General features: G+C 51.0%; 1 protein-coding gene across 1 annotated transcript; it reads left to right on the plus strand.

Annotated features, from left to right (window-relative positions):
- Positions 1–349: 349 nt before the first annotated feature.
- Positions 350–6,067, plus strand: FAM50A (family with sequence similarity 50 member A). Its single transcript, XM_081568046.1, has 13 exons — positions 350–544; positions 1,617–1,701; positions 1,798–1,897; positions 2,149–2,294; positions 3,917–3,993; positions 4,096–4,162; positions 4,303–4,364; positions 4,596–4,672; positions 4,952–5,006; positions 5,211–5,259; positions 5,349–5,419; positions 5,508–5,618; positions 5,727–6,067. The coding sequence occupies exons 1-13, from the start codon at positions 434–436 to the stop codon at positions 5,733–5,735; spliced, it is 1,020 nt and encodes a 339-aa protein (XP_081424172.1). The 5' UTR covers positions 350–433; the 3' UTR covers positions 5,736–6,067.
- The last annotated feature ends 8,065 nt before the right edge of the window (positions 6,068–14,132 follow it).

Below are 14,132 nucleotides of genomic sequence, written 5' to 3' on the forward strand. Positions count from 1 at the left end.
CTAGGGCCCAGTCCTGGGAGGGGAGTCAAAATCAAGGTAGCAGAAGTAACCAGAGGGGCTTCAGGCAGGGAGGCAGCAAGGGGACTGAGGGTATCTGCCCTTAGACTGAGATCAACACTGAAGAAGTGAAGGGTCCGGGGTGGGGGCAGCCTTGCGGTCAAGAGAAGGAAGTAGAACTGGGGACCCAGCCTCAGGCCGGGGCTTATTGTTACGAAACTGATGGGGAAGCTAGGAAGAGCGGGATCGTCCCGCCTCAAACGGCCGGCGGGGCGGGGCGGCCTGTGGTCACGTGCCGGGGCGGGGCGGGGCGGGGCGGCTGCGCAACCCCTGGTGGCTGACGTCACGGCGCGGGCGTCAGCCGACCGAGCCGCCGTCTCCACAGCCGCTTCAGCTCCGGAGCCCCAGCCAGTCTGTCTTTGCCGTCGCCGTCGCCATGGCTCAGTACAAGGGTGCCGCCAGCGAGGCAGGCCGCGCCATGCACCTCATGAAGAAGCGGGAGAAGCAGCGCGAGCAGATGGAGCAGATGAAGCAGAGGATTGCTGAGGTGCGGGCCGGGCCGGGCCGGGGCGCCTCAGAGCAGGCGCTCGAACCGCCGCCCCAACTCCCCGGGACCCCACGCGACCCTGGCCGGCGGGACTGGAGTGCGGGCGGCGGGTTGGAGTGGGAACGTTGCTCGCCAATCTCCGGCAAGGGGCGGAAGCGGGCCGGCGAAAGTCTGCTCCTCTATAAAATGGGCCCAGAAGGCTGAGGCTAGCTAGGTTGTGACAAGCGTGAAACAGGAAGGAGCCACGTTCAGTGATTCCATGTGTGGCAATTGGGGCCACCCTCGAGGGTACAGAGCATCCTGTCTTTCTGGCCCCTCAGCCCTGAGAGTCAGGCCTCTGCCCGGGTTCAGTGGCTATCCGGAAGGGCGGGCCCTAACCAGTCCCCTGGCCACTGAACCCGTTTCAACTAACAGAGGCAGGCAGGAAGGTCCTAGGTGCTAGTGGTTCACTAAGGGCTTCTGTGAGTGGCCGCTTGCGGTAGGCCACCCCACTTAGGTCTTTGGGGGCCTTGGGTCCCACGGCAGCCGTGAAGTGGCTGCACTCTCAGGCCCAACTGCTGCCTCAGTTTACACTCAAAGCCCCAACCCGGCTATCACCGTGTGGCCAGACAGAGGTTCATCTCTCTGCAGAGGTCCATACGGTGGAATGCAGTGGGATGGGGCAGGCCTGGAGCGAGGGGGCTTCAGGAGGGAGCCACACTGCTCAGTGAGGGTCTAGGCCCCCAGCTGCTCTCCACTTCCTCTTATCACTCCTTGCCTTGAGTCTCCAGAGCTTCAGCTGAAGAGCTGGGTGTGAAAAACACCAACGGCAGGTAGGACTCATGGCTCCAGACTACTGAGTGAGCAGGACATGTGGACGGAGCAGAACAGTGCAGGGAAACCACTCCACTTGACTGCCTGGGCACTTGGAAGAGCCTCTCACAGCCCCGTGGGACCCTGCATCAGGCAAAGGGGCCATGTCTTTCACAATGCCACATCATAGTCTAGGGACTCATTTGGGATGAGAACCCAGGTCCCCACTTCCACGGTGGGGTGGCAGGTGGCCATCATCACTGCTGTGCCTCCCGGACAGGAAAACATAATGAAGTCCAACATTGACAAGAAGTTCTCTGCACACTACGATGCAGTGGAGGCTGAGCTCAAGTCCAGCACTGTGGGTATGCCAAGCTTTCGTGCCCCCACTCCTGGCCAGAGGCCCGCTCCGTGGTTCGCTCTGAGTGACCGCCTTTCACCCCCGTCTCCTTAACTCGCAGGTCTTGTGACCCTAAACGACATGAAGGCTAAGCAGGAGGCGCTGGTGAAGGAGCGGGAGAAGCAACTCGCCAAGAAGGAGCAGTCGAAGGAGCTGCAGCTGTGGGTCCTCCCCTCCAAATGGAGCTCATGTTTGGGGGCGGGTGAGGCCATTCCTGCTTGTGGAAGCCGGAGGGTGGGGGTGCCTTTTGATCATCAGAGCCCTGCTGGTGAACTTGAAGGGACCCAGGGCAGTAGGACTCTGGGCCTGTGCTGCCTGGGACCTGCCCTGCACTGAGCACACAGGTGGCTCTGGGTCGGCAAATGGGGCTTAGGGGTGGGGACATACATGATAGCCACCCGTGCCTTGGCAGGAAGCTGGAGAAGCTACGAGAAAAGGAACGCAAGAAGGAGGCCAAGCGGAAGATCTCCAGCTTGTCCTTCACCCTGGAGGAAGAAGAGGAGGCAGGCGAGGAGGAGGAGGAGGTGGCCGTGGACGAGGAGGAGCTGGAAAGGGAAGGTGAGGGCAGGCTGGGGATGGCTTCAGCGCCCAGAGCTCTGTCGTGGCTTCTGGGTCTCGAGTGAAGAAGCACATCCACCAACAACCTTGACTGCTCACCGCATTTGGGGCCTTGAACCTCAGAAGTTGGGGCAGGAGAGAGAGAGCCAAGTCTTCACTGTGGCAAAGCTGAGTGGAGGGCTTGCTTTCTGGTGGCAGACTGAGTGGGAACCGGGTGCACAGTCCCTGGGTGGGGGTGTGGGGTTCATGTGACTGGGGCACCAAACTGTTAATTGTGTTTGAATAATTTCGGTGTAAATGGACACAACCACAGACATTAAGTGGCTGCTAATTGGACAGAGCAGCTCTTGCCCAAGGGAACAAGGGATAACAGGGAAGACTTGGGAACGCTGGTGAGCAAGAACTAAGACGCCGCAGGGCCCCTGTGTGCCAAGCACCCACTTGCAGATGGGCTAGGACCAAGGCAGACGGACAGACACTGGGCACCGTCCCTGTCCTGGTGGGAGTCACACAGGACACCATGCGCCCCACTGGGGCCAGGGGAGAGGGGATGATTTGAGTTGGGCCTTCAGGATGAGGGGAATTTCATTAGCACCCAGAGATGTGGGGAGTTGGGAGGCGTGTAGAGTTGAGAGATGAGTATGCCCAGAAGTGGAGCCGGCGGGAGTGCACACATTTGAGGACTGGGGAGGGTGCAGCTGCAGGCCTGGAGGGGATGGGTGGTTAGAAAGCCTAATGGTCTGGGATCCATACGGTAGAACCGAGGCAGGGGTTGGCACAGGGACAGCTTTGATGGGAGCAGCCAGTGCTGTCAGGAGGAAGAGCAAAGAGCCTGCCAGCTTCTTGGGGGAAACCCCGGGATAGTCTTTGTACTGTTTAGTAACATTAAGTATTTCGTGTCTAAAACATTCCCATTGGCAGGTCAGTTGCATTGGGTTTTAGCTGCATCTGTGTGGCAGAGGTTACCTTTGGGACAGCATGGGTCTAGAGGGAGGCTTTCAACCTCACTGTGTGTCATTGAGGCTTTGTGGGTGCCTCCCCTCCCCCTGGAGATTTTGTTTTGGGGGCTTGGCCGTTGGTAGCCAGCGTGGAATTTTTAAAAATATTTTTATTTACTTGGCTGTGCTGGGTCTTTCTTATGGGATCTGTAGTTGAAGCATGTGAACTCTTAGCTGTGCCAAGCAAACTCTTAGTTGTTGCATGTGGAATCTAGTTCTCTGACCAGAGATCGAACCTAGGCCCCTTGCATTGGGAGCATAGAGTCGTAGCCACTGGACCACCAGGGAAGTCCCCGGTGTGGAATTTTTGTAAGTTGTCCAGGCTCTGGAACCCTTGCCCTGGAGTGTGGGCTCATCTTCTAGGTCAGCGGTTCTCAAAGAGTGATCCAGTGACCCTAGGGTCTCTGAGACCCTTTGGAGAGGTCTGTGAGGTCAAAACCATCTTCATAATCCTGTGAAGACATTCTTGGTCTTCTGTAGTCTTGTTCTTTAATGACTGTGCTGTGGATTTTTCCAGAGGTCATGTGATATGGCGTGACGTCCTTTCTCTGACAGTTGATACAGTTACCCCCCTGAGGCAAGGGCCATCATACTGTTGACTTCTTTTGTCTTCTTTTGCTCTAGAGATCACCACAAAGAAGAGGAAAATGGGGAAGAACCCAGATGTGGACACAAGCTTCTTGCCTGACCGAGACCGGGAGGTAAAGGCAGCGTGACCCTGGCAGAGGCTTTCAGTCAGGAAGTGGCCACACGTGCCCCCTGAGCAGCCCTGGGCCTCTCCGCTTTGCCCATTTCTCTTCCAGGAGGAGGAGAATCGGCTCCGGGAGGAGCTACGGCAAGAGTGGGAAGCCAAGCAGGAGAAGATTAAGAGTGAGAGCTTCTGGAGTGGGAGGCGTGTAGCCTGGGGTGGGGACCATGCCTGCTTTCCTGTCAATGCTGTTCTTGGCAGTGCCCTGAGCCCCAGGAAGCTTGCAGGGGTCTGGAGGCCAAGCAGCAGGTCTGTCTTGTAGGTGAGGAAATCGAGATCACCTTCAGTTACTGGGATGGCTCTGGGCACCGGCGCACAGTCAAGGTAGGCAATGTGAGGCCTGTGCTCCATTTGCCTTGCCCTTGGGCCCAGCCTTCCAGTGGGAAGGAACTGTCAGTCTTGACAAAGCCCACAGACCCCTTGGCATGAGTGGCCTGGGGGGAGCAGGGAAGAGGGCAGTGAGTGTTCCGGGGTGCCTACCTTCTCAAGAGTCCCCTTCTGGGCTTCCATCCTCCTTTCCCAACCCCTTGGTTTCCTGCATGCCTGTTCACACAGATGAAGAAGGGCAACACGATGCAGCAATTCCTGCAGAAGGCACTCGAGATCCTGCGCAAAGACTTCAGCGAACTCAGGTGGGGTTGCGTGGGTGTGTGAGTACATGTGTGAGTGTGTGCACCAGAGTCTGCAGCCTCAGCCTGGCACCTGGGACCCCCAAGTGGCAGCTCCTGCTTGCGGCATGCTGGGCACTGCGCTCCCGAGAAAGGAGTTCAGGCCCCTTTTTCCATCCCTCTCCCCATGGGGAGCTGGGGTAGGAGGTGCCTTCTGGCCTGGGCTGCCTGCTAGCCTCGCAGGCCTCTGGGTCTGGTGCCTGGTATCCTTGGCCAGCAGCTTCCTCGTCTTTTCTTCCTCAGGTCGGCAGGGGTGGAGCAGCTCATGTACATCAAGGAGGACCTAATCATACCCCACGTTAGTCCCTCCTGTGTCCTTGCAGCCCCAGGCGGGGTGGTAGGGAGGGTCTCAGGCTTTGGTGCACCCAGGGAATTCGAGGGGGCCCCTCCTGCTCTGGGTCTTTGGCTCGGGTGGGCAGGGTTGGAGCCGGGCTTGCAGGCGGCTAGCTGTGAGACACCGAAATGAGTCACCCGCTGTCACTTTCCTGTGCTCGGCTTGTAGCACCACAGCTTCTATGACTTCATTGTCACCAAGGCTCGAGGGAAAAGCGGTGAGTGTGCCTGGCCACGCCCTCCTCCCCGAGCTTGCCCCCACTGTAGGGTGGCGGCTGAGAGGGGGGCTGGCCCCTTGTCCCTGTAGGGCCCCTCTTCAATTTTGACGTTCACGATGACGTGCGGCTGCTCAGTGACGCCACCGTGGAGAAGGATGAGGTATGCTCGGGGCCTGCCGGGGCGGGGAGGAGGGGGCAGGCACCCAGTGGCCCTGAGCCGCAGCATCTGGGCCTCTTCCCGTCTGCAGTCGCACGCAGGCAAGGTGGTGCTGCGGAGCTGGTATGAGAAAAACAAGCACATCTTCCCTGCCAGCCGCTGGGAACCCTACGACCCTGAGAAGAAGTGGGACAAGTACACGGTATGGAAGCCCTTGAGCACAGGGTGGAAGCCCAGCTGGGCTGGCTGGCTGGAGGCCCATCCAGCCCCGCTCCACTCACCTCTTCTCTGTCCCCTCATCCCGCACCAGATCCGATGACATGGCCGCTCCTGAGATGGGATCAGACCTGCTCATCCCCTGCCCTGGCGCTGTTGTTTCCTGCCTGTTTCTTTCATGACACTTGGAGCACTCGATGTGTGTTTTGTCTGAAAACTTTTTGATCAAGCTAAAATTCACATACGACGAAATTCACCATTGTAACCATGTGAAAGACACCACGCAGGGGTATTGCATACATTCACAGTGTTGTGAATCACCCCTGAAGGAGACCCCATGTCTGTTAGCAGCCAGCCCCTCACACCCCTTAGACTATTTCCTGTCTGTTTTAATTTGCTTATTCTGGAAGTTTCGATAAACAGAATTATAGAGTATCTCTGCTTTCTGTGTCTTGCAAGAAAGAGTGTGTTTCTCGGGGATTTGAGGGTGGAAGGAGATTGGGTGGGAACATGAATCCGTGGAGGCAGGAGGGGGCACTAGGCAGGCCCAGCTGTCCCTGTAGCCAGCCTGTCCCCACTGCAGCCCCTATGTGGGTAGGAACGCCATTCCTCCCTGGGCTGCCCACCCAGGCCCCTCGGTCTCCTTCGTGTCTCCCAGCGTCCTGTTCCATAAGGGCCATAGTTGTCCTGTGGCTCCCAGCTGCCCTGTGTCCCCATCACAGCATTTCTCCCCAGTGCTGACACAGGAAGGCTGCTGTGGGTGCCCTGTACCCACCGCTTGCCCACCTCACCCTGGCAAGCTCTGCACAATGCCTGGGGCTGGGCGCTCTCATCGCCCTCAAGGGGGCGGGCCCCAGCTTGAGGGTGTCATTCATGCTTCCTGCCCCACCTCGGTGGCCCCCACCAGCTCCTAATTTCCCCGGACCCAGCTCCAGGAGGCTGAGGAAGGTAAGCTGACCACCCTTGTTTGCTTTGCCTGCAAAGGGCAGGGGACAGCCCTCAGCCAGTGGTGAGCATCCCAGCTCTGGGTCCAGCCCCACCTCCCAGGCCGATGGGCAGAACTGATGGTGGTGGTGGCCTCTGCCCAGTGCAGTCTCCCTTGCCCTCTTCATCTGTGGCAGGGCCCTGTCAGCCCTGGCCTGGGGAGGCCCATCTGGCAGCTAGGAGCTGTCACTTGGGCTTCCTCACCCTGTGTCTGGGGCGGGGCCATCTGGGGTCACTTGGAGGAGGGAGGAGGGGAGCATAGGCCAGAGCACCTGGGGCACAGCGGGGAGGGTTGGGCAAGCCTGGCCCCAAGCCCTGGATGTGGGGGACAACTCTGAGAAAGTCAGTGGGGCCTTTTGTGGGGTTCTGGAAACCCCAAAGAGGGAATCCTCTGGCCTGTGCCAACCCTCTCCTGACTTCTTTGAAAAGTCACCAGAAGAGTGGCTTCCTGCGGGGAGGGAGCCCTTCAGCAGCTCACCCAGGGCTGGATGGTTTCTGAGGGACGCATGATGCAACAAAAACCCAACGCGGTGAAATAAATAAAATCAAAAAGAAGACATTTCCCAACAGCCTCCGCCTCCGTGCAGCTTGAAGGATTCCTAGTTTCCTGCCCAAGGATTGAACCCATGCTCCCTGTGGTGGAAGCACTGAGTCTTAACCACTGGACCACCAGGGAAGGCATAATTAAGTTTCCAGAGTGATCGATTTTTCTCCCTACACCCCTCCCATTTTGTAGCATGATCACCGCGTGAGAATCTTGGTTCCCCAGCTTCACCAACACGGTACTGTCACTCCTGAAGAGGGGGGACACTTATGCAACCTGAGATGGCACATGTGGTCTCTTCACTGGGGGATTTTTTTTTATTTTCAATTTTTTTTCAACTGAGCAAAAATTCACATAACATAAAAAGAACCATTAACCATTTGAAAATGCATATTTCAGTGGCATTGAGTACATTTCACCATGTTGTGAAGCCATCACCTCTATCTACTCCCAGAATAATTTTATCACCTCAAGAGGAAAGAAGAGGGGGTAGGGGTAAAAAAAAAAAGAAATGTCTGTTGTTTTAGCTACTCAGTTTGTGAAACTTTGTTTTGACAAACACAGGAAACAAACACCCCTTACTTAGACTATGGAGAAAAATGAATTTCACATCGGTTGTAGACCTAAAAGTAAAAGCTAAAACTAAAAAAACATAAATGAAACAAGGGGGAAAATCTTTGTAACCTTGCTCTAGGCAATCTGGGCAAAGTTTTCTTCCACAGGATACAAAAAATCATCATAAAAAGAAAAACTGATAAATCAGACTTCACAAAAATGCAAACTTTTGCTCTTTAAAAGATATTATGAAAATGAAAAGCCAGTAGATTCGAGGAAAGAAAATATTTTTATGACAGAGGGGTGGTATCCAGAACACATTCACACAGACATATACAAACTCCTGCAAATCAATAAAGATTAGACAAACATCCCAATTTCTTTGTTGTTATGCTGCATGGCATGTGGGATCTTAGTTCCCCAACCACAGATCAAACCCGGGCCCCCTGCATTGGGAGCATGGAGTCTTAGCCACTGGACCACCAGGGAAGTCCCTGTAAACAGTGTTTAAAACACAGCACTTTTACTTTATACCTTCAGTTTTAAGAAAAAAGAAACTAAACAACAAAAATCCTGCAAGGAAATTCCAGACCCCTCTTAGTAGGTTTGTTTGTCCTAGGGACAAATACTTGATTCTGAAAGTGCTCTCTATGCATTATTGGGGGATCAAGCAAATGAGTCAATATATCAGTGGTGTTGGGAGCCAGGTCTCCCAATGCTGAAGGGAGATACAAATATACACTGGGGAAAGGCTAGGGAGTTTTGCTATGGAATTGGAGTGGAGGACATCAGTTGTATTCAGGATTTTTTAATATATATAGCCTGTGTGTAGGGGTTTCCCAGGTGGCCCTAGTGGTAAAGAACCCGCCTGCCAATGCAGGAGATGTGGGTTCAATCCCTGGGCTGGCAAGATCTCCTGGAGGAGGGCATGGCAACCCGCTCCAGCATTCTTGTCTGGAGAATCCCATGGACAGAGGAGCCTGGCGGGCTACAGTCCATAGGGTTGCACAGAGTCAGACAAGACTGAAGCGACTTAGCACACACAGGACGGGGAACTGTTAATAAGATCCTGCATTCCATGTAGTGTGATCAAAAAAAAATTAATGGATTACAATCCATCGAATAAAATCCACGAGTCCACACAGATAATGTATATATAGACAGATAAACAGAGGAGTTCTTTCTGAAAGAAGGATGCCATTGAGTAGGAGGGATCATGAAGGGAGGAAAAGCACTATTTTGTAACCATCATCTTGAGGTTTGGAACTGAGCAACTATGAAAGTGAAAGTCGAGTCCAATTCTCTGCGACCCCATGGACTGTAGCCCACTAGGCTCCAGGGAAGTATACTGGAGTGTGTAGTCATTCCCTTCTCCAGGGGATCTTCCTGACCCAGGGATCAAACCCAGGTCTCCTGTATTGGCAGGGGGATTCTTTACCGTCTGAGCCACCAGGGAAGCATTAGAGTAATTCTTGATTCAGGCAAGAATTATCAGTGAGGAGGTGACAGTTTGATAAAGAAGAGAATAGTTACTTAGTTTCAAAGTACCTTCCTACAAACTATTTTTTATACAAAGGGAAAAATAGTAACTGTCCATTTGAGAAACTGGTGAAAGTGAAAGTCGCTCATTCGGTGTCTGACTGTTTGTGACCCTATGGACTATACAGTCGATGGAATTCTCCAGGCCAGAATACTGGAGTGGGTAGCCTATCCCCTCTCCAGGGGATCTTCCCCACCCAGGAATCAAATTGGGTCTCCTGCATTGCAGGCAGATTCTTTACCAACTGAATTATCAGGGAAGCCCATTGAGAAACTGGTAGTTACCACCTTAACTAGATGCTTAAAGTTAACATCACAGTGAAGGGACTTGATAAGAAGTCCTTGATAAGGAGTGCTTGATAAGAAGCACGGAGAGGGCCTGGTAACCTCCCACCACACACAGCCTGAATCTTGCCCTGAGAAAACATCAGACAAATGCAGCCTGAGGATGGTCCACCAAATACCTGGCCTGCACTTTTCAAAAATGTCCATGTCATGAAAGGCCAAGAAAAGCAGGAGTCTTCCAGATTAAAGGGGGCCAATGAGACATGAGAATGAAATGCCATGTGGGGTCCTAGACGAGATTCTGGATCAGAAAAAACAGAACTATAAAGGACATTATGGGGACAATTGGTGAAACTTTAACAAGACCTTAGATAAAATAATATCATCATATCAACATTAACATTTCTGATGCTGATAGTTATACTATGGTTATGTTCAGTTCAGTTCAGTCGCTCAGTTGTGTCCGACTCTATGCGACCCCATGAATCGCAGCACGCCAGGCCTCTCCATCACCAACTCCCGGAGTCTACCCAAACCCATGTCCATCGAGTCGGTGATGCCATCCAACCATCTCATCCTCTGTTGTCCCCTTCTCCACCTGCCCCCAATCCTACCCAGCATTAGGGTCTTTTCCAATGATTCAACTCTTCACATGAGGTGGCCTAAGTATTGGAGTTTCAGCTTCAACATAAGTCCTTCCAATGAACACCCAGGACTGATCTCCTTTAGGATGGATTGATTGGATCTTCTTGCAGTCCAAGGGACTCTCAAGAGTCTTCTCCAACACCACAGTTCAAAAGCATCAATTCTGTGGCGCTCAGCTTTCTTCACCATCCAACACTCACATCCATACATGACCACTGGAAAAACCATAGCCTTGACTAGATGGACTTTTGTTGGCAAAGTAATGTCTCTGCTTTTAAATATGCTATCTAGATTGGCCATAACCTTCCTTCCAAGAAGTAAGCATCTTTTAATTTCATGGCTGCAATCACCATCAGCAGTGATTTTGGAGCCCAAAAAAATAAAGTCTGACACTGTTTCCACTGTTTCCCCATGTATTTCCCATGAAGTGATGGGACCAGATGCCATGATCTTAGTTTCTGAACGTTGAGCTTTAAGCCAACTTTTTCACTCTCCTCTTTCACTTTCATCAAGAGGCTCTTTAGTTCTTCTTCGCTGTCTGCCATAAGGGTGGTGTCATCTGCATATCTGAGGTTATTGATATTTCTCCCAGCAATCTTGATTCCAGCTTGTGTTTCTTCCAGCCCAGCATTTCTCATGATGTACTCTGCATATAAGTTAAATAAGCAGGGTGACAATATACAGCCTTGACATACTCCTTTTCCTACTTGGAACCAGGCTGTTGTTCCATGTCCAGTTCTAACTGTTGCTTCCTGACCTGCATACAGGTTTCTCAAGAGGCAGGTCATGTGGTCTGGTATTCCCATCTCTTTCAGAATTTTCCACAGTTTATTGTGATCCACATAGTCAAAGGCTTTGGCATAGTCAATAAAGCAGAAATAGATGTTTTTCTGGAGCTCTCTTGCTTCTTCAGTGATCCAGCGGATGTTGGCAATTTGATCTCTGGTTCCTCTGGTTATGTAAGAGGCTATAATTACTATAGTACAGTAATTATGCTGTGAGTGAGTGGGTGAAAGTCACTCAGTCATGTCTGACTTTTTGCGATCCCATGGACTATATAGTCTGTGGAATTCTCCAGGCCAGAATACTGGAGTGGGTAGGGTTTCCCTTCACCAGGGGATCTTCCCAACCCAGGGATGGAACCCAGGTCTCTCGCATTACAGATGGATTCTTTATGAGCTGAGCCACCAGGGAAGCCAATTATGCTATATTTATGAAACACAGAGGGAAGTTAAGGGGTTAAGGGGTAAGCTGTATGCAACTTAGACATAGTTGAGAAAATATTTTCATTATAATTTTTTCAGAATATCAGCCTCATAGGTTTTTTTTTCTTCTTTTACTTATTTGTTTTTGGCTGTGCTGGGTCTTTGCTGCTGCATGGGCTTCTCATTGCGGTGGCTTTTTTCTTGTTGTGGAGCACAGGCTCTATGGTGCGTGGTTTTCAGTAGTTGTGGCTTCCGAGCTCTAGAGCACAGGCCCAATAGTTGTGGCATGTGGGGCTAGTTGCTCTGAGGAATGTGGGATCTTCCCGGACCGGGGATCAAACCCATGTCTCCTGCATTGGCAGGTAGATTATTTACCACTGAGCCACCAAGGAAGCCTGAGAAAATATTATTCTAATATATAAAATAAAAATATATGCACCCACAAGAGACAGAATGAGAAAGCAAATGGAACAAAATATGAACTCTTGGTGAATATGAGTTAAGGGTACATAGGAGCTTTCTGTACATTTCTTACAGCTTTTCCGTAAGTCTGAAATACTTTCAAATTATAAAGTTAAAAAGAAAATGCCCACTTCTATCCAACATTTGCAGAGAAGGCAATGGCACCCCACTCCAGTACTCTTGCCTGGAAAACCCCATGGATGGAGGAGCCTGGTAGGCTACAGTCCACGGGGTCACTAAGAGTCGGACACGACTGAGCAACTTCACTTTTACTTTTCACTTTCATGCATTGGAGAAGGAAATGGCAACCCACTCCAGTGTTCTTGCCTGGAGAATCCCAGGGACGGTGGAGCCTGGTGGGCTGCCATCTATGGGGTCGCACAGAGTCGGACACGACTGGAGCGACTTAGCAGCAGCAGCAGCAGCAGCCAACATTTGACTGGAGAGGGTTCAGTTCAGTCGCTCAGTTGTGTCCGACTCTTTCCTATGGCTGATTCATGTTGAGGTTTGACCGAAAACAACAAAGTTCTGTAAAGCAATTATCCTTCAATAAAAAAATAAAAAGAAAAAAAATTCACATAAACCATAAAAAAAAAAGAAATGCAAGACTTGTACATTGTAAACTAGACAATATCACTGAAAAGAAAGAAAATAAAGCAAACCTGAATAAATGAAAACACATTTATTTAGTCAGGGTTCTCCAGAGTAACAGAACAGGATACACACACACACACACACACACACACGATTAATTTTAAGGAATTAGCTCATGCGATTGTGAGGGCTGACAAGGTGGCAAGTCCAAAATTTGCAGGGCAGGTCGGCAGGCTGCAGATTCAAGCAGGACATTACAGTCTGGAGGCAGAATATCTTTTTTTCCAGGGAACCTCAGTTTTCACTTTTAAGGCCTTCAATTGAGCGGACAAGATTCACCCACATTATGGAGTGTAATTTACTTAAAGTCAACCGATTGTTGATGTTCACCACACCTATGAAACTTGTGCAGAGCAACAGCTAGATGAGTGTTTGATTAAATAATTGCCAACTATCAAGTTGAAATTAATACACATGAATTCATCATCACAACATCCCAAGTTCATGGATGGAAAGAATCTTGTTAAGATGGTGTGTGTGTGCACGCTAAGTCGCTTCAGTTGTGTCTGACTCTTTTCGACCCTATGGACTGTAGCCCACCAGTCCCTCTTGTCCCTCTGTCCATGGGACTCTCCAGGCAAGAATACTGGAATGGGTTGCCATTTCCTCCTCCAGAGGGAGCTACCCAACACAGAGATCTAACTCACATCTCATGTCTCTTGCATTGGCAGGTGGGTTCTTTAACACTAGCACCATCTCGGAAGCCTTGTTAGGATGGCAACATTTTCCAAATTGATTTACAGATTCAATTCAATCTGTGTCAAACTCCCACTGGCTTTTTTTTTTTTTGAGAAACTGAAAAGTCCATCCTAAAATTCACACAGGGTGGACTGAGGGCTGGCTAAAGGGAATATAGAGATTTACTTTGGGGGTGATGAGAACGTTTTGGAATCAAACAGGAGGAATGGTTGCCCAACTTTGTGTGAATATATTAAACATCATTGAATGTTACCCTTTACATGAGAGACTTCCATGATAGATGAATTCTAGGTCAATCAGTTCAGTTCAGTCACTCAGTTGTGTTCGACTCTTTGCAACCCCATGAATCACAGCATGCCAGGCCTCCCTGTCCATCACCAACTCCTGGAGTTTACCCAAACTCATGTCCATCCAGTCGGTGATGCCATCCAGCCATCTCATCCTCTGTCGTCCCCTTCAACTCCTGCCCCCAATCCTTCTCAGCATCAGGGTCTTTTCCAGTGAGTCAACACTTCACATGAGGTGGGCAAAATATTGGAGTTTCAGCTTCAACATCAGTCCTTCCAGTGAACACCCAGGACCGATCTCCTTTAGGATGGACTGGTTGGATCTCCTTGCAGTCCAAGGGACTCTCAAGAGTCTTCTCCAACACCACAGTTCAAAAGCATCAATTCTTCAGCGCTCAGCTTTCTTCACAGTCCAACTCACATCCATACATGACTACTGGAAAAACCATAGCCTTGACTAGATGGACCTTTGTTGGCAAAGTAATGCCTCTGCTTTTTAATATGCTGTCTAGGTTGGTCATAACTTTCCTCCCAAGGAGTAAGCGTCTTTTAATTTCATGGCTGCAGTCACCATCTGCAGTGATTTTGGAGCCCCCCAAAATAAAGTCTGACACTGTTTCCCCATCTATTTCCCATGAAGT

This window comes from Giraffa tippelskirchi, chromosome X, assembly GCF_054371585.1.
Source record: "Giraffa tippelskirchi isolate mGirTip1 chromosome X, T2T-mGirTip1v1.2.pri, whole genome shotgun sequence".
Taxonomy (NCBI): domain Eukaryota; kingdom Metazoa; phylum Chordata; class Mammalia; order Artiodactyla; family Giraffidae; genus Giraffa; species Giraffa tippelskirchi.